This window comes from Barbus barbus (assembly GCF_936440315.1).
Source record: "Barbus barbus genome assembly, chromosome: 45".
Taxonomy (NCBI): domain Eukaryota; kingdom Metazoa; phylum Chordata; class Actinopteri; order Cypriniformes; family Cyprinidae; genus Barbus; species Barbus barbus.
This window is the reverse complement of record NC_136723.1, coordinates 1,018,299-1,042,837: the sequence shown is the minus strand read 5'-3', so window position 1 is coordinate 1,042,837 and position 24,539 is coordinate 1,018,299. Positions and strand designations below refer to the sequence as shown.

Below are 24,539 nucleotides of genomic sequence, written 5' to 3'. Positions count from 1 at the left end.
AATACCCTCTGCTTCTAAACATTCAAAAAAGAGCCCTGAAATTCTGGAAACACCTAAAAACAAGCGACCCCAACACATACCATTACAAAGCCCTAAAACACCAAGAGCTGAGCGTAAGTAAGAGTCCCCTCCTTCAGCTGGTGCTGAGACTGACTGAGCTCACACACACAGAGATCAGCCAGCCTCAGGACACACACACACTCACACACATTCGGCCCACACACATTATAAACACAGAAAAAGACAAGTACATCACCCATTGGACAAACACCATTAAAAACCAACACAAACTGGAATGTTATTCGGCCCTAAATCGAAAATACACTGTTGCGATCTACCTGAGCGCCGTGAGTGATGTGAGACTCAGGAAAACACTGACGATGTACAGACTCAGTGAACACAGTCTGGCCGTAGAGACGGGCCGCAGACAGACCTGGCTCTCTCGTGAGGACAGACTCTGCTCGCACTGCATCCTGGGAGTGACGGAGACGGAGCTGCACTTCCTCACAGAATGCACTAAATATACAGCTATCAGAGACCACTACTACCCCAAAATTAATAAAATATTCCCCCAATTTAGCACATATAATCCAACCCAAAAACTCGGTTTCATTCTTGGCGAAGAAGCCAAATGTTGTAATATAGCTGCAAGATTTGTAGCATCTTGTCATCTCCTGAGAGACAGCCAGAGAGAAACAAACAGCCAATAAACACACACTCACTCACAGCACAAACACACACACACATTACAGCTACACACATCTATATCATCTATACAATGTTCAGTTTCTAAGTTCAGTTGTTACATGATGTCTGTAGTATAATCTTTTATTTATTATTATAATTCATTATTTATTTTATTAACAGTTAGCATTGTTTTGTTTTTGTTATATCTAGCCATGTGTTTATGTAATAATGCTTTTATTTAGTTTCATTATTACTATTATTTTCTATAAGCTTTACTAAATTTTCTATGTTGTTTTAATGCTTTGGCAATACAGAATGTATGTTTTTGTCATGCCAATAAAGCTTTCTGAATTGAATTGAATTGAGAGAGAGAGAGAGAGAGAGAGAGAGATAGTGTGCAGTCATGTTCATTGGGTCTGAAAGGCTCTTTTGTGTTTATAGTGACTGTAATCACATGCTGTCTCTCCACATCACTGAGTTACTGTTCATCTTTAATTTTCTGCTGGGATTCCTGAAATCTTCTCCTGACGCTCCCTCAAAACTCCTCAGCACCGAAGCTGATGTGATAACACAACACACATATAAAACATGATAATCACGGAGATATCTGATGCTGAATGTAGAGTTGTGAGGAGCAGAGTTGGGGGTTGTATGTGTTTGTTGGTTGCTGGTGTAATCTGAGCGCTCTCTCTCTCTCTCTCTCTTGTTTTCTCTGCAGCCCACTGTGCTGAGAAGTGTGTGCACGGCCGCTGTGTGGCCCCCAGCACCTGTCAGTGTGAGCCAGGCTGGGGAGGGCCCGACTGCTCCAGCGGTGAGTGCTGCAGCTGCCCTCGTCTGTCTCTCTCTTACAGTCTCTTCCTGAGTTTACAACGGCCTTCAATCTGTGACAGACCACATCTAGAATCAGCTTTTGCTGCTCTGTAGAGATCATTTCAGTAGTTCCTCAACACACTAACAAGAAATATATAGCCCTGTGCTTTTTCTGATTTGAACATATCTCAGTGTTATTTGGACATCAGTTTATACCCATATCAGCTTTAGTAGGAATATCGGTCTGATTTTATTGGCTGCTTCTGTGCTCATTTGGTACGTCTCCTCATCTCTCACACCTGATTCAAGTCAAGTCAACTCAAAGTCACCATTATTTATGCAGCGCCGCTTTATATAATGCTACAGTGCATATTGTGTCAAAGCAGATTTACAGTATAAAACAGGGAAATAGTGTGTCGAAATAGTGTTCTGTTCTCCTCTGGCCAAATGAAACCAGCAGTTTAAATCTAGGCTGCAGCAAAGTCAATTTGGTTCCTGTGGTCTTGTCCCGATGGCCGTCTAGGAGACAAGGCCTTCACTGGGGATCTGTCTCTGGGGCTCATCTAATTGTCCTGATCTCCGCTGACATTCAGGGCTGTAGAGGTCATCTCTAGGTGCTGATCCACAATCTGATCTGGATACAGTCTGGATCTGGGTGGCTACAGTGACCTCGGAATAAGAAAGAAACAGACTAATATTAGCGTAGATGCCATTCTTCTAACAATGTAACAAGTACATCAGGTGTTTTGGGAAGCGTTCCTGGTTCCGGTTGACCTAATTAATGCAGCCTAACAATCCTTTAACAGATTTGAATTATAGAAATGTGATAGTGTATTATGTGTAAGCCAGGTTAAAGAGATGTGTCTGTAATCTAGATTTAAACTGACAGAGTGTGTCTGCCTCCCGAACAGTGTTAGGTAGATTGTTCCAGAGTTTGGGAGCTAAATAGGAAAAGGTTCTGCAGTTGATTTTGATATTCTAGGTATTATCAAATGGCCAGAGTTTTGAGATCGTAGCGGACGGTAAGGACTATAATGAGATAAGAGCTCACTCAAATACTGAGGAGCTAAACCATTCAGGGCTTTATAGGTAATTAGTAAGATCTTAAAATGTATCCAATGTTTAATAGGGAGCCAATGCAGTGTTGACAGAACCGGGCTAATGTGGTCATACTTCCTGCTTCTAGTAAGAACTCTAGCTGCTGCATTTTGAACCAGCATTAAATGTGCAGAGCAACCACCCAATAAAGCATTACTATAATCCAGCCTCGAGGTCATGAATGCATGAATTAATGTTTCTGCATTTGACATTGAGATCATAGGTCGTAATTTTAATATATTTTTAAGATGGAAAATGCAGTTTTACAAATGCTAGAAACATGTTTTTCAAAGGAAAGATTGCTATCAAAAAGTATGCAAGTAATATCTCTGTCTTATCTGAATTTAATAGGAGAAAATTATTGGTCATCCAATCTTTTACATTTTTAACGCAGTATGTTAGCTTAGATAATTTAGAAGTGTCATCTGGTCTTGTAGAAATACATAGTTGAGTATCATCAGCATAACAATTGAAACTAATCCCATATTTTCTAATAATATTACCAAGGGGCAACATGTATAGGGCCTAGGACAGATCCTTGCGGCACACCATACTTTACTGGATTTAATTGAGATGATTCCCCATTTAAATAGACAAAGTGATAAATATCGGACAGGTAGGATCTAAACCATCTTATAGCCCATATAAGTATATAACTATACATGTATAGTTTTGCATTCGATCTATGAGTATGTCATGGTCTATAGTGTCGAACGCAGCACTAAGATCAAGTAAAACTAGCAATGAGATGCAGCCTTGGTCTGACGCAAGAAGCAAGTCATTTGTAATTTTAACAAGTGCAGTTTCTGTGCTATGGTGGGGCCTAAAATCTGAAATTCTTCATCGATATAATTGTTTTGCAGGAAGGAGCACAACTGAGCAGACACAACTTTTTCTAAAATTTTAGACATAAACGGAAGATTTGAAATGGGTCTGTAATTTGCCAGTTCATTAGAATCTAGTTGTGGTTTCTTAATAAGAGGCTTAATAACCGCCAGCTTGAATGGTTTTGGGACGTGACCTAAAGATAACGATGAGTTAATAATATTGAGAAGCGGTTCTTCTGCTACAGGTAACAACTCTTTCAGTAGTTTAGTAGGTACAGGATCTAATAAACACGTTGTTGGTTTAGATGCACTGATAAGTTTATTTAGCTCTTCCTGTCCTATAGTTGTAAAGCACTGCAGTTTTTCTTTGGGTGCGATGAATGAAGCTGAAATACTAGACGCAGTAGAATCTACATTTGATATTGTATTTCTGATGTTATCTATTTTATCAGAAAAGAAATTCATAAAGTCATTACTATTAAACTGTGAGGGAATTATTATATTCTGATTATTTGTTAATCTAGCCACTGTGCTAAATAAGAACCTTGGATTGTTTTGGTTATTATCTATGAGTTTGCGGATATGCTCTGCCCTGGCAGCTTTTAGAGTCTGTCTATAGCTGGACATACTGTTTTTCCACGCAATTCTAACAACTTCCAAGTTAGTTTTTCTCCATTTCCGCTCAAGATTACGAGTTTCTTTCTTGAGAGAATGGGTATTACTGTTGTACCATTGTTACGGAAGTATGGCAGGACACAGAAAAGATGGTTAGATGGTTTATTGAAAACACACAGGAGGTTTGTACAGGATACAACAATCTTGGTAAATAGCTTGGAATAATCAACTTGCATCAGGTTAGGGTTAGGGTTATTCCACTACGTATAAACGAGACCAGACACTGGAGTGCGGTGCTGTGAGTGCTTATGAAGTCTGCTTGATGAATTAACAAATGAGTGACAGGTGTGGGTGATCAGTATTCTGGTGACGAGGTGCGCTGAGATTGGCTGGGATGTGGATCAGGCTGTTCTACGTTTTTCTCTAACCTTTTTCAATCTGATGGGGGCAACAGCTTCTAATGTATTAGAGACGATAGTGCCCATATTGCTAGTCATCTCATCTAGTTCATGTGTATTTCTGGGTACACAGAGCAGTTGAGATAAATCAGGCAGGTTATTTGTGAATCTGTCTTTGGTGGCTGGAACAATAGTTCTGCCCGGACGATAACGCGGAGCCATATAATTAATATCAGTAATACGCAGCATGCACGACACAAGGAAATGATCAGTAACATCGTCACTTTGAGGTACGATATCTATATTGGTAAGATCAAGTCCATGCAATATAATTAAATCTAGTGTATGATTAAAATGTTTTATCTGGTGATGTTTTACTTGACTCCAAAGAGTTTAATAAGTCCATAAACGCAAGTCCTACATCAATTGTATTATCAATGTAAATGTTAAAGTCTCCGATGATTAGTGCTTTATCAACATTAACCAATAGGTCTGAAAGAAAATCTGCAAATTATATTTATTTTGTTGCATTTTTACCATTTATAGAAATGTTTTAGATTCCTTAAGCCTATCCCAAACCTAAAAAATAACCACTTTTCAACAGTGTAAAAATGTAAGGTGGAAACATATACCGTGACAATAATTATTTTTGTTACAGTATTTGATTACAGTATAACAATTTTGCATTTGTAGTTACTTATCATTATATACAGTAAATTTTGAATACATATAGGCCAAAGGTCGGGTCATTTGATGTGCCTTCATAAATCACACAATCTATGACATTTCTTTATCAGAATGTGTTTTGTGACAGCCATGGGGTTGAAGAACAAATAAATATCATTGCACTTCACCATATTATTCTTATATGGTCTTGTGCTTTGTACTAAGAACAAAATCTGTGAAGTGTTAGTATACAGATTTAAAAATGTCCAGTGTAAAAATGATGACTGTGATTTTGTTCCAAATGCAAAGTTGATGGATTGAGTATGACAATGTAATACAATGAAATACTTACAAAGAGTACCATAGAAACATACCTATGTTTCAGCCATGCGGTCAGAAAGACTTGTGTAACATCACGCTGTTAAATGTGATATCAGACAGATCATCATATTACATGCAGAGGAGGAAACGTCACAGCATAACAGGGTTATGATACAGAAAATACATAATGAACGAGGACTCGCAAATTAACTCCTATTGCAATGAAAATCAAATAATAACTTTTTACCGTACACACTAAACATAGTTCAGTCTATCAGATAAGGTGAGTAATTTCAGTGCGCTGTTCATTTGATCAGTAGTAAGCTGTTTTTCTGGAAGTGTTGTCAGGACTCTGGAGTCTCTCAGCATTAGTCCTGCTCCTGGTTTTATTATAGTGGCTTATGGAGAAGGATTTGGCAGCACGGCTGCAGTCAGCTGTGATATGACTTTAATTTGTCTGAAGACTCATTGTATCTGGCCTTTCCGGGCCACAAGACGCCAACAAAACACCCTGTGCTGAATTAAGGCTGAAGGAAAAAAGGCCTTTTCTTCATCCGCAGAGAGCAAAACAAAGAGAAGGCACTGATTGGCCAGAAACACAGGAACTGACCTCAGGGTTGAGCTCATGTGATGTCAGATGTAGGCCGGGGCAGCACAATAACACAACACGCTCAAACAGACCTTATTGCCTCCAATCTCTCATTCAGATATTAAAAAAGTGACATTACAGTCCTGCTTATAAATATAAATATACACAGTAGGCAAAATACATTATTTTATGACAGCCACTGTTTAAATGTTTATATTTATAAAAGACAGTAGAAACTTAATGATATCATTAAAAAGTTATTATTATTTATTATAAACAACTGTATACTAATCAGTTGTTAGGTTTGGGCTTATAGTATTAGGTTACACTTTATTTTAAGGTGTCGTTGTTACAGTGTAATTACACATTTAAGTATAATAAATATTAATTAACTACTTGTACTTACTATATGGTTAGGATTAGGGTTTTGTTTAGTGTTACTTGCATGTAATTATGCATAATTTATTGTTATTATAATTGTAAGTAGATGTAACGACACCTTAAATAAAGTGTTACCTAGTATTATATTGATCATATTATAGTAATATATCAGCTGTCAGGGGTTCCTGTATAGTTTACCACATTAGTTGAGAGTTTGTTTTTTTCCTTGAGAAAAACTGACGTACGTATATCCAAATGAATCAAATCACAAGCTTGTGAATCAAAACTGAATCATGAAATTAGTCTGAATACCCAACACTACCCAGATTTTGGATATAAGATATTTTGGGTGAACTAACTATTTTGTCCATGTTTGTCTCTTATGTTTTGTCCCATAACATCCCATTACCACACACACACACACACACACACACACACACACACTTCCATATCTATCTTGTGTTGTTGTCGCTGTCTCATCATCTCTAGGAGGCGTCAGGAATCAGACTCTAGGAGGCGTCACCTGTGCTGGGATGTGCTGCTCGTCTGCTTCAAACCCCGGCTGACTGAAGCTTTGTTCTGAACGTGTTCGGTTCAGACATGGAGGTTTTGCATTCGAGCCAGTGAAAGTTTCTTGTGTATTTGGTGAGCTGATGATGGACGAGAGTCAGTGCGGATGACCTGCATGTCTGCTCACTGAACCAGGTCACGATCACTAAAGCACTCTCTGCTTACTTTAGCTCTTCTTAGCCTGAAGAAACATTACCCAGGTTTCAATGAAGACATGTGGAAGACATCAAAACCACAGTCTGACATATAAAAGATGAAACACTTATATATTCAAAATCACACAGAGACGATTGATTCACAGCTTCATGGTGAATTAGGGTAAGATCTGATCAGTGCAAACAATGTTTCAGATTACCCTCAGAATACTGTACACGACACAAAAAAGCCTGGGACTTCCCAGCCATAGTATAAGTGATAGTAGAGTGAGTTGATAGTTTACTGTAAGCACAGCAGTCCTGCCTGATAATGCACCATCATACAGCTGGCACAATGCAGTAGATGTGTTTCTCTGAGCACTAATACACAGCTGTGGGATTACGAGAGCCATCGGTCTGCAGAAGAAAGCGCTTCAGTGCTGATAAACCAGGCAGATTCGTGTTTGAATTACTGACAGATTTTATGTTCAACGTTGCAAGCAGCCTAGGAAAAGATGCACAACACTGCAACTTAACAGCACAAAAGAAAGCAGAAACGTAATGATATCATTTCTCAGTGTCTCATTATTCAAAATCTGGGTAGTGTTGAGTATTTAAACTAATTTCATGATTCAGTTTTGATTCACAAGCTTGTGATTGGATTCAGTTACATTCTTGATTTGATTCATTTGGATATATGTATATGTCAACAAACTCTGAACTTATATCGTAATACCCCATGGGGCCTGTAAACAGTGTTGGGGAGTAAAATGTACTGAGATTAAAATTACTGAGAAAAAATGTGTAATTAAATTACAGTTACTTATGAAAATGTTAATGATTACATGAGGGATACATCTGAATATTTTCTCACACATACAGATTTGATTGATTTCTTTCATAAATTGCAGTGACTGCTTTAAAATATGAGACAGCAATGTTTCAGGATTTAGGACATACGTATTCAATAACTTTTATTTCCTATTTGGGTTCCTATTGTTTATGTGTATGCTTTATTTTTAAGATTAACAGTTTTTTCCCAAGGCGTTGTTAGATGCCAGTGTTTCTTGTCATAGATATGCAAAGATTTGATTTCAAAAACAGTAAAATGTAGAAATGTAATCAAAAAATAATCAAATATAATTATTTATATAATTATTTTCTGTTATAAATTCTGTGGTAAATCCTCCTGTAAATGTGATTTCAAATCCCTCAGTGTCATTATGTGTGTAAGGATGGCGCTGAGGCAGAACTGGAATCCATTCGCAGAAGTTTATTAAAAGGATTTGCAGTAGACAGAAACGTGAAGGCAGGCAAAGGGTCAAAACCAGAGTAACAGTTGAATCCGTTGACCAACACAGGGGCAATCCAAAAGACGAGAGTCAGGAGGCAGGCAGAGGGCTTAAACACAAACATCCGTCCAATCAGATAAACAGAGCAAAGGGGCAAATCCAGGAAATGAGAAGACGAAATAATCAGGCGGAGTAATACACAGAAAGTCAGGCAGAAAAAAACGCTCGGTAAGGCAGGTAAACAGGCAATACTTCGCAATCTGCCATGTGCATATAAGGTCACCAAACAGGAAGTGTCAGTAGAGGAAGCAGAGAGAGAGGCATTCAGTCAGTACTCGGGTGAGGGCTCCCTCTGCTGGTTTGGTGTTACAATGTGAAGGTTTCTCAAGGTTTTTCTGTGATAAGATTACTACTCTGAGATCTTAGTTGCAACCACTTGCTAATGTTTCACCTGAATTTTGCTGCTCTTCAGCCATATGGAGTGATTTTGATCCATTTTCTCTCCAGTCTCTCAAAGAAACTATCGACCATTTGAAACCTTCTTTTTGCTCTCATGATGTTCTCCCGCCACATATTTTAAAACAAATTTTCGATTCGGTTGGACCTAGTTTGGTGTCGTTTCTGAATAAATGTCTAGTTTCAGGGACTATACCTGATAGCCTTAAAGAAGCTACTGTGGCACCTCTTCTTAAGAAACCTTCTGTGTTTATTCAGCTACAGTCTTTCCTTAGTGCAAATTATATTTTTGAAACCTTCCAGTCTGGTTTTAAAGGTCCCATGACATGCTGTTTTTTGGATGCTTTTATATAGGCCTAAGTGGTCCCTAGTACTGTATCTGAAGTCTCGTTCCCGAAATTCAGGTTTGGTGCAGAATTTCAGCCACTACGAGCCAGTCCCAAAATGAGCTTTCCTTAGGACGAGCCATTTCTGTGTCTGTAGCTTTAAATGCTAATGATGAGGAGAGTTTACAAGCATCTGTCGCTTACTGATTGTTTGGACTTTTAAATATGAACATAATTTGTCTGTTAATATGTGCATAGTTTATTACTCAGACGCAAAACAGTGCTTCGCTCGTTTGCAAACCATGATGTCTCTCTCTCGGAAAAAAAAAATTGCGCTCGCCTCGCACGGTCGTAGTTAATTTTCTCATGGGTGGGCAAAGCAGAGAAAGGGGAGGTTACCTTTCCCCGTATGACGACATAAGGGGAAGATTCCAGATCGGGCCATCTGAGCTTTCATTTTCTCAAAGGCGAAGCAGGATCCCCAGGGCTCAGTTTACACCTATCGCCATTTCTAGCCACTGGGGGACCATAGGCAGGCTAGGGGAACTCATATTAATGTTAAAAAACCTCATAAAGTGACATTTTCATGCCATGTGACCTTTAAGCCTCTGCATAGCACAGGGTCTGCTTTATTACAGGTCCTTAATGATACTTTGTTGGCGACTGACTCTGGTGACTCTGTTATCCTAATTCCGTTAGACTACAGTTGATCATAAAACTCTTTTATCTCGACTAGAATATTCTGTGGGCATCCAGGGAACTGTTCTTAGCTGGTTCAAATCATATTTAACAAATAGAAGTTTCTCTGTCAGATTGGGTAATTTTTCTTCATTGCCTGCTAAACTTTCCAGTGGAGTGCCGCAGGGTTCTATTCTCGCACCCATTCTTTTTTCATTGTATTTACTTCCTCTGGGCTCTATTTTCAGAAAGCATGGTGTATCATTTCACTGCTATGCAGATGATACCCAAATTGATCTACCCCTGAAACGAAATAAACGTGCTGTATCGATCTGGACTACCTTGCTCATTTTACTTCTTCCTGTATTAAGAATCTAGGTGTTTTCTGGGAACAGAGTCTTCAATTTGACAAACAAATAAATGCGGTTATTAGTTCCTGTTTTTCCAGCTACGCCTTCTCTCCAAAATTAAATCTTTTCTCTCTGTGAAAACAGAAGATTGCTATCCATGCACTCATTGCAACTCGCTTGGATTACTGCAGCTCTCTCTATCTTGGCATTTCTAAATCTTCCATCGCTCATCTCCAATTAGTACAAAACGCCGCTGCTAAATTCCTCAAAGGACATTGTAAATTTGATCACGTTACTCCAACTCTGAAATCGTTACATTGGTTACCTGTGCATCTTAGAATTGAGTTCAAAATTCTTCTCATTGTTTTTAAATCTATAAATAATCTGGCATAGATACAGAGCTAAATAGTGAGTGAGTGATTGTGAAATGATAATCAGGTGTGTGTGATGTGTGAATGGTGACAGCTGTGATCTGTGCAATGGATTGTGGGAACTGTAGTCCAGTGTGCTGTGTAGTGTAAGAGTCAATGTGGTGAGTGAGTGACATCTGGTGGCGAGTAAACGGAAGAGCATGGCCAGGATTCGTGACATAATCAAAGACTTCTCTCTGTCCCCAGATCACGTTTAAAGCATAGAGGGGATAGAGCCTTTGGAGTTGCTGGCCCTGGGCTGTGGAACAGCCTTCCAGCCTATATCAGATTGGCACAATCTTTAACTGTTTTTAAATCATCTCTTAAAACCTATTTCTTTTCTTTGACTTTTAATTCACTGAGTTTATGGTATGAAACTGTGGGTTGTCCTGTGTTCTGTGTATTTGTTTGTTCAGCACTTTGGTCAGCCGTGCTTGCTGTTTTTAAATGTGCTATATAAATAAAACAAACTTGAAACTTGAATTAGTTACATTGCTTTAATAAAGTTGTAAATAGGGTTACTTGTAATCTGTAACCGATTACATTTCCAAAGTAACCTTCCCAACACAGTCTGTAAATTCTATAAATACATTTCAGTACGTTAATTAAGTAGGTTAATTGTTAAAACCATATTTAGTTCAGTTTAAACATTTTTATTTTTTTATTTTTTACTAATCCTGTTATACAAATTTCTACATTAAAATGTCAATGATAGCATTGCCATTCAAATATCAGCCTCTGTTTCTTGGCTACACTGATGTTATTTTAGGGTTTGATGATCTGCTGTTTATCATCAGCACTGTTATAATCTGTGTAGTGCCAGAGGATGTGTTATTAGAAATGCATTATGTTGTGTGTTGTATTTTGGTGCCATACATTGCATTAGCTTAAACATTTCTTAAAATAGATGATCTTAACCGCTCAGTTACACTAATGAGTTGCATTACTTGTCAGAACAACTGCTTATTCCAGATATTATAATGAACACAATTACTAAACCCTGGTGTCCTGTACCTCCACTCCAGTAAAACATTGTTTGTAGCTTTGCTTTTACAGTGTTATGTGTTGATCTCTCACACACACTAAAGCAGCATTTCATTCACACTGAACCTGAACTTACCTCAGAACACTCACATATTACTGTGCTTAAAGGATAAATCCACTTCCAGAATAAAACATTCCTGATCATTTACTCACCCCCATGTCATCCAAGAGGTTCATGTCTTCCTTTCATCAGTCAAAAAGAAATTAAGATTTTTGAGGAAAACGTTCCAGGATTTTTCTTCAAATAGTGGACTAAAAATAATACACTTTTTAACCACAAATGCTTGGCTAACGTTAGTTCTGCAATGCGCGTGCGCATCTTTATTAGGTGATATTGGAAAGTACCAACCCAGTGTTTACAAAGCCAACATGCAAAAAAAAGTCATTGCCCTTTACAAAAAAGGTAAAACAACGATGTTGGATGATTTTAAAGTTGGAGGAGAAAATAAGATGTTTTTAACCAAAATACAAAGATGAAGAACTAACCACGCATGACCTGTCCAGCAGGATTACGCAATGTGTGAAGACACGCATGTGCATCGCAGAGCTAGAGCTAGCTCAGCATTTGTGGTTGAAAAGTGTATACATTTTTTTTTCATTTCGCTAGATAAGGCCTTTATTCCTCGGCTGGGATCGTGTAGAGCTCTCTAAAGCTGCATTGAAACCGCATTTTTGACCTTTGAAATAGTTGGCCACCATTGAAGTCCACTATATGGAGAAAAATCCTGGAATGTTTTCCTCAAAAACACTTAATTTCTTTGTGACTGATGAAAGAAAGACATGAACATCTTGGATTACATGGGGGGTGAGTAAATGATCAGGAACTTTTTATTCTGGAAGTGGATTTATCCTTTAAGAACAACCTTAACCATGGTAAAACCACAGTAAAGCACTGCCTCTCGTGGCTGTCCTCAGTGCAGGATGTGAACCGCAGCTCTGTGTGTTTGCGCAGCCTGTGACGGGGATCATTGGGGTCCTCACTGCAGCAGCCGCTGTCAGTGTCAGAACGGGGCTCTGTGTAACCCCATCACCGGAGCCTGCCTGTGTGCGGCCGGATATCGCAGCTGGCGCTGCGAGGACCTGTGCGAGCGCTCCAACTACGGACACGGCTGCCAGCAGAAGTGCCTGTGCCAGAACAACGCCACGTGCCACCACGTCACCGGAGAGTGTGTGTGCAGCCCGGGATACACGGGAGTCTTGTGAGTTCACCTGCATGCTCAATATACGCTCCCTGTACGTAGAGTACGCCGTTTGTCTGATTGTACTCAGTACAATGTTCAACAAAGAGAACTTTCATTCTATATTAACATGCATAAATAAAAATATAAACATGAACACACTGAACACATGACAGGGGTGCTGCTATGGTTTGTGGACCCCCTGAACAGCATATTTACTCGGGGCCCCCCTCGGTAAAAATTGCATTCCAGTGGGGGTTCCCCTTCTTAGAAATCGCTTTCCCCCCTCGGGGGGTCCCCTCTGATGCCGGGCCCTTGGAATCGTCCTAACCTTCCCTTATGGCGCCCCTGACACATGAACACAAAAAAAAGCCTGTGCACGTGCATCATTTTCAGGTACGTTCACGTTAATAATGGGTTTTAATGTCAGTAATAATTTTACCATCACCTACGCATCTGCCTTAATATTCTCTCTGAGTTTTCCCTTATGAAAATGAACAATGGTTTTACTACGAATAAAACCAAAAAAACATGGTTCTTGTAGCCACGGATGTTAACCATAAATTAACCATGGTTTTGTTACTTCAAATAAAAATTTACAAAGAAGTATTCAGATCTTTTTTTGTGTGTGTGGTAATAAATACACACTTAAGCGAACAACATTCAAATGACTTAAAATGCATTATATAAAACAATGAGGTATAATGATTGGTTAATCAATAATAATCATATGGTTTCATTGAATAAAACTTTTAAAATACATAATGTAATACAAAATAAACAATTTATGTTTTTGCGATACACTTTTTGCGATAGAAATGCTACAGCCTCTATAATTTCTTCAACAAAAACATGTGGACATCACAAACCTTACGTAAATTAACCATAATTGTATCATTGTAAAACTGCTTAAAGGGATAATTCACCCAAAAGGGAAAATTCTGTCATTAATTACTCACCCTCATGTCGTTCCAAACTCGCACGACCTCATTTGATTCAATCTGTGCTCTCCATAGACAGCAGTGCAACTGCAATGTTCCCAGACCCAGAAACGTAGTAAGAACATCAATAAAACAGTCCATGTGACATCAGTTGTTCACTTCAATTCTGCAAAACTACGAGAATACTGTGTGCAAAGAAAACAAAAATAACATCATTTATTCAACCATTCTTCTCCCCAAGTTACAGTCTTCTGCCATTTTGGATAGTACCACGACACATGCATGCCCTTTCCCCAGTACGTAAACAACGCTGAGTACATTGAATTGACAATTTAATTACAATTTATTCATTCCATAATATTTGTGGGAGGTGGCACAGTGACATACTGCCAAGTATGGTGACCCATACTCGGAATTCATGCTCTGCATTTCCAACGTGCACACACACACAGCAGTGAACACACACACACACACAGCAGTGAACACACACACACACACACACAGCAGTGAACACACACCCGGAGCAGTGGGCAGCATTTATGCTGCAGCGCCCGGGGAGCAGTTGGGGGTTCGGTGCCTTGCTCAAGGGCACCTCAGTCGTGGTATTGAGGGTGGAGAGAGCGCTGGACATTCACTCCCCCCACCTACAATCCCTGCCGGCCCGAGACTCGAACCCACAACCTTTGGATTACGAGTCCAACTCTCTAACCATTAGGCCACGACTTCCCCTGAGCAATACAGTTCTGCTTAGACCCCCATCAGAAGCAGCGGTGTGAGTCTGACGCTATGTGTGTTTGTCTGCTGCAGCTGCGAGGAGCTGTGTCCTCCGGGGAAACACGGCCGGCAGTGTGAGGAGCGCTGTCCCTGTCAGAACGGCGGCGTGTGTCATCACGTGACTGGAGAATGCTCCTGCCCCGCCGGCTGGATGGTACGTCTGCACAAAACACAAGTCTGGAAGTGATAAATATTTCTGATTCATCATGTGTGGGTGTCTGCCGTGTTGTTATTTTATTTGGATTTGTTTTAAAGGGGTCATGAACTGCCTCTGTTTTTTATTTTGTAATGTTCTCTGAGGTTAATTTCTAGTGTTCACTTAATCTCTAGTGATTATCGTCAATTTGATTTCACAGATACTATTTAAACTAAACTGAGCTAGACAATGACATCTCTGAATTCAATAATGAAATGCCTTTAACTGAAAATTGAGTGTTTAATCTTATTTTTATACATTACTGACACTCTATCCTCCATTTTGATACTGTTAAGTGCTTTGACACAATCTGTATTGTTAAAAGCGCTGTATAAATAAAGCTGACTTGAGCAAAGGACTGAGTTCTTACTGACACTGTCTGATTCTTCATTAAAAATAAAGTTCATTCACTCTTTCCTAACGTTGGGATCAGAAGGAATGCAACACTAACACTGTTTTTCCACAGCCTGGCACTGAAGATATTTAGAATCGGTGGGCGGGGCTAAACGGGCAGAGATGTAGAATAGGTGGGCGGGGCTAAACCGACAGCAATGTAGAAACGGTGGGTGGGGCTAAACAGGCAGCAATGTAGAATCGGTGGGCGGGGCTAAACAGGCAGCGATGTAGAATCGGTGGGTGGCGCTAAACAGGCAGCGATGTAGAATCGGTGGGCGGGGCTAAACAGGCAGCGATGTAGAATCGGTGGGTGGCGCTAAACAGGCAGCGATGTAGAATCGGTGGGTGGCGCTAAACAGGCAGCGATGTAGAATCGGTGGGTGGAGCTAAACAGGCAGTGATGTAGAATCGGTGGGCGGGGCTAAACAGGCAGTGATGTAGAATCGGTGGGCGAGGCTATACAGACAGTGGCAAAGAATCAGTGGGCTAAACAGGCAGTGATGTAGAAGCACGCCTTGATCTTCTGCTGTTTTTAGACTAATGAGAAAGTTTTGAGTTATAAAACTTACAGGATGTTTTCATAGAACAATGACCTCTTAGGCTATGTTCACACTTGGCGTCTTTTTTTAAGCTGCCAGCATCTGTTTTACATTATAATCCTATGGCATAAACCATGTTTTCAAAAAAGTCCTGAGCGCTTTTTAAAATGTCACCGCCGGCGTCTTTTTCTGCAGCTCAGAGTGTCTTTTCGAGTTGAAAAAAGTTGAACTTTTCGGGAAAAAAAACCACCCTACGTCAAGCGCCTTTTTGACAGCTAAGCAATGATAAGCGAGCAGCGAGATCTGTTGTTTCCATAACAACCAGAAAAAAATTGGAGAAGGTGCCGGTAGATAGACTGATCGTACTAGTTTCGGAGCACAAGGAGATGTATGATATGAGCACAAAATCCTTTTTTGTTCAGGTAAGTGTATCATCTACTACATGTTAAAATTATCACATTAGCTACTGTAGCATTAATGGTCGCTCAGCACCATGTTATTGAATTGAATGCCTTTATTGATATTTGATTTTTCTGCATACAACGAAATTAGGAATAATACATCAATAACGTAACCACCTAATAACAGCAATTTTAACCTTTATTAGGCGACGCTGTCGGAAGTACTTGAGGGACAAGTACAAACGTGAAAGGAGAAATGAGAAAGACAGGAGAAGTGGTTCTGAGGGAGGCTTTAAACGCTCATGAAGTTCATGTGTCATGTCGTTCTTGGATCCTCATGTCCAGGATAGGCCAACATCTACAAATTTTGAAACACCAGAAAGCATTTTAAATGCAATGTGTGAAAGTGCAGGAGAAGAGAGTGAGGTAACAAGATATGTAGTCTGTGACATGTACTAGTTAAGCCTATTGTATATTTTCATTGTATGTTTTACATGTAGCCTGATATACAGTCATGGGCAAAAATATCTGCACCCTTGGTAAATATGATCAAAGAAGGCTGTGAAAATGAATCTGCATTGTTAATCCTTTTGATCTTTTATTTAAAAAATTCACAATAATCTAACCTTTCATTGGATAGTAAAAATTTTAAATGGGGGAAATATCATTATGAAATCTATGTTTGTCTCAAATACACGTTGGGCACAATTATTGGCACCCTTACAAATTCTTATGAGTAAAATATCTATATTCCCATTCATATTCACAATTTTGAGCACTCCAGGGTGATTATGAACATGAAATTATCCAGCCATGGCTTCCTGTTTCACAGAAATGTAAATAGGAGGGAAAACAAAGCCCCTTAATCATCCATCACACTGAGAAAAACCAAAGAATATATTTCTGATGTGCAGCAAAAGATAATTCAGCTTCACAAATTAGTGAAGTGGCTTTAAGAAAAGAGCTAGAGTAGTGAAAATTCCCATTTCCACCATCAGGGTAATAATTAAGAATTTCCAATCAACAGAAAATGTAACGAAACTGCCTGGAAGAGGACGTGTCTATATCGTCCTAATGCACGGTGAGAAGGAGAGTTAGAGTGGCTAAAGGCTCTCCAAAGACCACAGCTGGAGAATTGCAGAAAATAGTTGAGTCTTGAGGTCAGAAAACCTTAAAAAAGAAAAATTGCCAAACAGCACCTAGATCACCACGTGTTGTTTGGGAGGGTTTCAAGAAAAATTCTCCTAGCTCATCCAAAAACAATCTCCAGCATATTCAGTTATCAGACACGACTGGAACTTCAAATGGGACTGGCTTCTATGGTCAGATGAAACAAAAAAATGAGCTTTTTAGCAGCAAACACTCAAGATGGGTTTGGTGAACACAGGGATAAAAAGTACCCCATGTGTACAATGAAATATACTGCTGTATTTGTGATGTTGTGGGACTATATTTCTGCTGGAGGTCCTGGACATCTTGTTTAGACACATGAAATCATGGATTCTATCAAATACCAGCAGATAAAATATCAATAAGTGACTCTGTTAGAAATCTTATAATGGGCCATGTTTGGATCTTCCAACCGGACAATAATCCAAACACAAACCTCAAAAACAACACAAAAATGGGTCACTGAGCACAAAACCAAGCTTCTGCTGGCCATTCCAGTCCTCTGACCTGAACCCTGTAGAAAATGAGTGAGGTGAACTGAAGAGAAGAAGCTGTGAATCTGAAGGATCTGGAGAGATTCTGGATGAAGGAATGGTCTCTGATCTCTTGTCAGGTGTTCTCTAACCTCATCAGGCATTATAGGAGAAAGTTTAGAGCTGTTAAACTGGCAAATAGAGGTTTCAAAAAGTATTGAATAAAAGGGTGCCGTTAATTGTGGCCAATGTGTATTAGAGAAAAACATTTATTTCATAATGATATTACCCCCCATTATAAATTCTTATTATCCAATGAAAGGTTAGTTCCCTTCCAGGAACTTCGAGCTACGTCCGAAGACGCTATGGGAACGCTATCAGCGTAACCGGCGCTCTGAATATTTTATACAACAGTCTAATGGATGGGCGAGGCGTCACGGGCGGGGTGACGTCACGACCAGGAAGTTATATAAGCACGTGCGGCGGAGCCGGCATCAGCTTTCTGTCATTCAGCAAGCGCTCTGTGTATTGTCAGTCTGATTCTTTGTCTTGTGAGTCTTATTTGGTGTTGTCTGTCTTGGAAAGCCAGGGAAAAATGCCTAAAGCTAAGGCAAAGACTAGGGGCGATCCCAGATCGCGTTTCAGGTTGTCTGTCAGTCCCTGCCCTCGTTACATCACGAGTGGAGACACACACAGCCTGTGCGTGGTCTGTTTGGGTGCGGAGCATGCGGCATCAGCTCTCGAGGGAGCTGGTTGCCTGCACTGTGAGCGGCTCCCGCTGCGCACACTCCGCACCCGGAAGGCTCTCTTCGAGAAGGGAGCCTTCGCGAGCCTCCCACGCGGTGCTGGCCCCGCTGCTGCCGAGGCAGAGCGGCTGCTACACTCGTGGGGCTCGCAGGCTGATCTGGCTGGCGGGAGTGAGACGGGCATGTCTCTATCTCCTCCCGTATCCGCCAGATCTGGTGTCCCGTCTCTCGGGGAAGCGGTTACTTCCCCCCGAGATGAGGACTCAGCGCTTCGTCTATCTTCCTCCGAGGAGATTGATGTGACGAGCGTTGAAGAGGTTACGCCGCCTCTCTCGCCCCAATACGAGGAGCTTTTGGAGGTGGCAACTCGGGCAGTGGCCAAGCTTGACATCAGTTGGCCCCCCGAGAGAACAACTGTGCCGCGGGCCAGCCTGCTGGACGAGCGTTTCCTGCGCTCGCGGCCGCCACCTCCTCGCAGGAGCCTTCCGTTTTTCCCCGATCTCCACACCGAGGTGTCGAGATCGTGGGTGAAACCATATACATCCCGCCCTTTCATTCCCGCGTCAGATTACTACGGTAATGTACGGGAATTGGACGGGCGTGGATATAGGGCGATGCCCCGGATTGAGCAGACGCTGGCGGGCTATCTGTCTCCTTCCACAGCATCGTCCTTGAAGGCTCCTACCCTGCCCACCAGGCCTCTGCGCACCACATCATCCCTGGTGGGCAAGGGGTATGCGGCAGCAGGACAGGCTGGTGCGTGTCTGCACACGATGGCGGTGTTGCAGGCGTACCAGGCCGAACTGCTGAAGGATTTAGATGAGCTGGGGGATGTCAGAGCTGAGGATATCTCAGAGCTCAGGAGAACCGCCGATTTGGCTCTCCGCGCCACCAAGGAGTCGGCCCGTGCTATCGGCCGCTCCATGGCAGCTATGGTGGCAACGGAGAGGCATTTGTGGCTGACCCTGTCCGACATTAAGGAGAAGGACAGGGTCTGCCTCCTGGACGCCCCGCTTCAGCCTTCTGGCCTGTTCGGCGACGCCGTGGGTTCCGTCGTCGACAGGTTTCAGGAGGCCCGTAGGCAAGCGGAGGCGTTTCGGCGGTTCCTCCCCCGCCGCTCTCTAACTCTGGAGGCTGCTGGGCGGGAGCAGCCTCCTCCGCATACTAGTTCCTCGCACAGGGCTGCGCAGAAGGAGAGCGTCGCCTCTCGTGCTCCCCCGAGGCGGAGCCGAGGGCAGCGGCGCTCCGCGCCGGGGGCCTCAAAACCCAAGACAGACCTGAGGGATGTCTTGACGGCCAAGAGGTCCGCGGCAAGGAAGTCCTGATGGGCAAGTCCCAGGACTTCGGAGGGTGACCCCTACTGGGGTGGAGCGACTCACACCGCAGCTCACGGTGACCGTCTCCCCTCGGTGCCCTCCGGGGATCTGTCTGCCAACCCTGCAGTTCCAGGGCACAGCAGGTCCCAGCGAGCACTATCCTCAGGTTCTACCGCCTGTGATCTCAGCGGGCCTGAGAGACTCGCCCCAGCCGCCAGACTACGCGTCCCCTGCCGGTACGCTCCAGCAAGACAGCGGTCTGGCCGCTTCTCTAACACCAGAGGTCAGTCTCGAGAGACTGATTCCCTTAGTAGATCGTTTGGCGGCCTGGCAACGGCTGCCGAACGTGTCTTTCTGGGTCCTGCGCACGGTAGAGGCTGGCTATTCCATCCAGTTCGATGGGCCGCCCCCGCGGTTCAACGGGGTCTGCGTGACTACGGTCCGCCCCGAGCAGGCTCTGGTCCTGGAACAGGAAGTCAACACTTTGCTGAAAAAGGAAGCCATAGAGTTGGTTCCACTTCACGAAGTGCACACCGGCTTCTACAGCCGGTACTTCATTGTTCCGAAGAGGGATGGAGGGCTCAGGCCCATACTGGACTTGCGTCTCTTGAACCTCTCAGTCAGACCGCTGAAGTTCAAGATGTTGACGGTCAAGCAGATCGTGTCCCAAATCAGGTCCGAGGACTGGTTTGTCACGATAGACCTCAAAGACGCCTATTTCCATGTGTCCATCATTCCCTCTCACAGGAAGTTCCTGAGGTTCGCTTTCGGGGGCAAAGCGTACCAGTATCGGGTTCTTCCCTTCGGCCTAGCACTCTCACCCCGCACTTTCACCAAGTGTGTGGATGCGGCACTGGTCCCGTTGCGACTGCAAGGCATCCGCATACTAAATTATATCGACGATTGGTTGATTCTTGCTCAATCAGAGCAGTTGGCAGTTCGGCATCGAGATGTCGTTCTTGCCCACATGAAAGATTTGGGGTTAAGACTAAACGCCAAGAAGAGTGTGCTTTCTCCAGCTCAGAGAACCACTTATCTAGGCGTGGTGTGGGATTCGACCACGATGCAGGCTCGTTTGACCCCTGCTCGGATCGAGTCGATCCTCACGGCAGTCAGGAGAGTGCGAGAAGGCCAGCCATTCACTGTCAAGCAGTTTCAGAGGCTGCTTGGGCTCATGGCAGCTGCGTCCAGCGTGATTCCTTCTGGCCTGCTGTACATGAGGCCCCTACAGTGGTGGCTCAAGACCAGGGGGGTCTCCCTGAGGGGAAACTCGCTCCGCGCTGTCAAGGTATCACGGCGCTGTATCCGTGCCTTAGACATGTGGAGGAAACCCTGGTTCTTGTCCCAGGGCCCGGTGCTGGGAGATCCTTGTCGCCGCGTCTCGCTAGCGACGGACGCCTCCCTCACCGGTTGGGGTGCGGTCATGAGTGGCCACCCTGCCCGCGGTCTGTGGAGTGGTCGCCACCTGACGTGGCATATCAACTGGCTAGAGATCCTAGCTGTGTTCCGTGCTCTCAAGCACTTCCTCCCAGACTTGAGAGTTCGCCACGTGCTGGTCCGCACCGACAGCACGGCAGTGGTCTCTTACATCAACCACCAAGGAGGTCTGCGGTCGCGCCCCTTGTACAAGCTGGCACACCAGATCCTTGTGTGGTCCCAGGGCAAGCTCCTATCATTGAGAGCTCTGCACATTCCTGGGTATCTCAACGTCGGAGCAGACGTCCTGTCGAGACAGGGGCCGAGGCCCGGGGAATGGATGCTTCACCCCCAGGTGGTGAAGCAGATTTGGAAGGTCTTTGGCCAAGCACAGGTGGACCTCTTTGCGACTCGAGAGTCTGCGCAATGTCCCCTTTGGTTCTCTCTAGCTCCTCCAGCGCCTCTGGGACTGGATGCTATGGTACAGACCTGGCCGAGGCTTCGTCTGTACGCCTTCCCCCCGATCGCTCTGCTCCCGGGAGTGCGCCGGGACGCGGTAAGCCTACTGTTAGTAGCGCCGTTCTGGCCGGGCCGAGTATGGTTCTCGGATCTGATTTCCCTCCTCGACGGCACCCCGTGGCCGGTACCGATCAGGAGCGATCTCCTCTCACAGGCCGGGGGCACCCTTGTGCACCCCCGCCCGGAGTGCTGGAGGCTGTGGGTGTGGCCCCTGAGGGGGCACAACTCATAGCTTCCGGTCTGTCAACCGAGGTTGTCGAGACCATCCTCCAATCCAGAGCTCCCTCTACGAGGAAACTGTACGCCTTGAAGTGGAAACTCTTCACTTCATGGTGCGGAGACCGCCAGCTCGACCCAGTCAACTGCCCGATCCGCGCAGTTCTGGAGTTCCTGCAGGCCCGCTTCTCCGCAGGGTTAACCCACTCCACTATTAAGGTCTACGTGGCAGCTATCTCGTCGTACCACGCCCTTATCAGTGGCCAGTCAGTGGGCAGACACCCCCTGGTTACACGTTTCCTCCGCGGTGCGCTGAGGCTGAGGCCGCCTGTACGGCCCCGTGTCCCCACGTGGGACCTGGCGGTGGTACTAGAGGCTATGGGCAGAGCACCCTTTGAGCCTCTCGGGGAGATAACTGATAGACTCCTCACGATCAAGACCGTCTTCCTGCTGGCTATCACCTCTCTGAGGAGGGTGAGTGACCTCCAGGCCCTATCTGTGGCCCCTTCGCATATCGACTTTGCGCCCGGTTCGGCGAAAGTCTTCCTCTACCCCCGTGCGGGGTACATACCGAAGGTTCTGACGGTCGTACCACAGCCGGTCGTACTCCAGGCCTTCTGTCCTCCTCCCTTCAGGGAGCCCGACCAGGAAAGGCACAACTGTGTGTGTCCAGTGCGAGCACTGGACGCATACATCCACAGAGCTGCCCTGTGGAGAAAGACGGACCAATTGCTCGTGTGCTTTGGTCCGCCTAAGAGGGGTCTTCCAGCTTCGAAGCCCACTCTTAGCAGGTGGATAGTGGATGCCATCAATCTGGCGTACGAGACCTCTGACCTTCCCCCGCCGCTGGGAGTCAGAGCGCACTCGACCCGAGGTGTGGCGGCCTCCAAGGCCTTCTGGGCAGGTGTCTCCATGCAAGACATCTGCAACGCTGCTGGGTGGTCCACGCCCCTGACATTCGCCAGGTTTTACAACCTCGACATCAGAGCCACTCCAGGCTCCTCCGTCCTTTCAGCCTGACACTAGGCAGGGACTTGTCAGTCTGGCGGCGTTGGTATTGCGTTCCCATAGCGTCTTCGGACGTAGCTCGAAGTTCCTGGAAGGGAACGTACCAGGTTACGTATGTAACCCAGGTTCCCTGAAGGGAACGAGAGCTACGTCCCGAGCCACACTTCCGGCATCCCTGCCAGCGCTTGCTTCATGACTTGAAGCTGATGCCGGCTCCGCCGCACGTGCTTATATAACTTCCTGGTCGTGACGTCACCCCGCCCGTGACGCCTCGCCCATCCATTAGACTGTTGTATAAAATATTCAGAGCGCCGGTTACGCTGATAGCGTTCCCATAGCGTCTTCGGACGTAGCTCTCGTTCCCTTCAGGGAACCTGGGTTACATACGTAACCTGGTACGATTTTTGTGAATTTGTAAAATAAAAGATCAAAAGGATTAGCAATGCAGATTAATTTTCACAGCTTTCTTTGATCACATTTACAGAGGGTGCCGATATTGTTGGCCATGACTGTATATATATATATATATATATATATATATATATATACCACAAAACCAGTCATATCACCAGGCACGGGTATATTTGTAGCAATACCCAAAAACACATTGTATGGGTCAAAATTATATGCCAAAAATCATTTGGATATTAAGTAAAGATCATGTTCCATGAAAACATTTTATATATTTTCTACCATAGATATATCAAAACTTTTTTTGATTAGTAATATGCGTTGCTAGAACTTAATTTGGACAACTTTAAAGGCAATTTTCTCAATATTTAGATTTTTTTGCACCCTCAGATTCCAGATTTTCAAATAGTTGTATCTCAGCCAAATATTGTCCTATCCTAACAAACCATACATCAATGGAAAGTGCATTTATTCATTCATATATATATATATTAGGAAGTAAGGGTTCCTTATATATTAATAATAATTATTGGTGTGTTTGTCTTTTCCCTAGAGTGCAATGGGTGACTCAGTGGTCAGTGGTCCACCTAGCCCTGGCGGACACCAGCACTAGCACCAGCACATGAATCTCCTGCAGTTCGACCTCAGCCAAATCCTTCTCCAGCACCAGCATCAAGGGAAAAGAGGAGGGAGGTAGCACCAGGTCTCACCCAGTACCAACAACAAGTGCTACAGTCTCTACAGCAGGTTGTAGATGAGCATGAGCACTTTCTGCTTAGTTTTGCACCAGCATTAAGAAGGCTTGAGACTCGCAAGCAGGCTATGGCGAGGCTGAGAATACAAACATTGTTCTTTCATTTGGAATTTGAAGAATAGCCTTAGATTAACAGACGTCTATATTGTGGCTATAGCATTACCATTAACTGTAATAATAATTTACAAATATTAAATTGTTGATGTTTTCACAGTAAAAAAAAGGTAATAAACTATGCAATTACTATCAAATCTGTTGTGTGCTTCATTTTGTTCTTTTTTTTTTTTTTTTTGTGACATACTGCCAAGTATGGTGACCCATACTCAGAATTCGTGCTCTGCATTTAACCCATCCAACGTGCACACAAGTTCAAGTTCAAGTTCACTTTATTTATATAGCACATTTAAAACAGCCACGAGACTGACCAAAGTGC

General features: G+C 43.5%; 1 protein-coding gene across 1 annotated transcript in view; it reads left to right on the top strand.

Annotated features, from left to right (window-relative positions):
• The window catches only part of LOC306864402 (multiple epidermal growth factor-like domains protein 10), a gene marked incomplete at both ends in the record, with an annotated part of 75,602 nt that overhangs the window by 6,638 nt on the left and 44,425 nt on the right, over window positions 1-24,539 (top strand). The window contains 3 exons of the mRNA XM_079408412.1: window positions 1,406-1,498; window positions 12,605-12,851; window positions 14,579-14,699. Coding sequence (XP_079264538.1) covers window positions 1,406-1,498; window positions 12,605-12,851; window positions 14,579-14,699 — 461 coding nt within the window. The remainder of the gene's footprint in view (window positions 1-1,405; window positions 1,499-12,604; window positions 12,852-14,578; window positions 14,700-24,539) is intronic.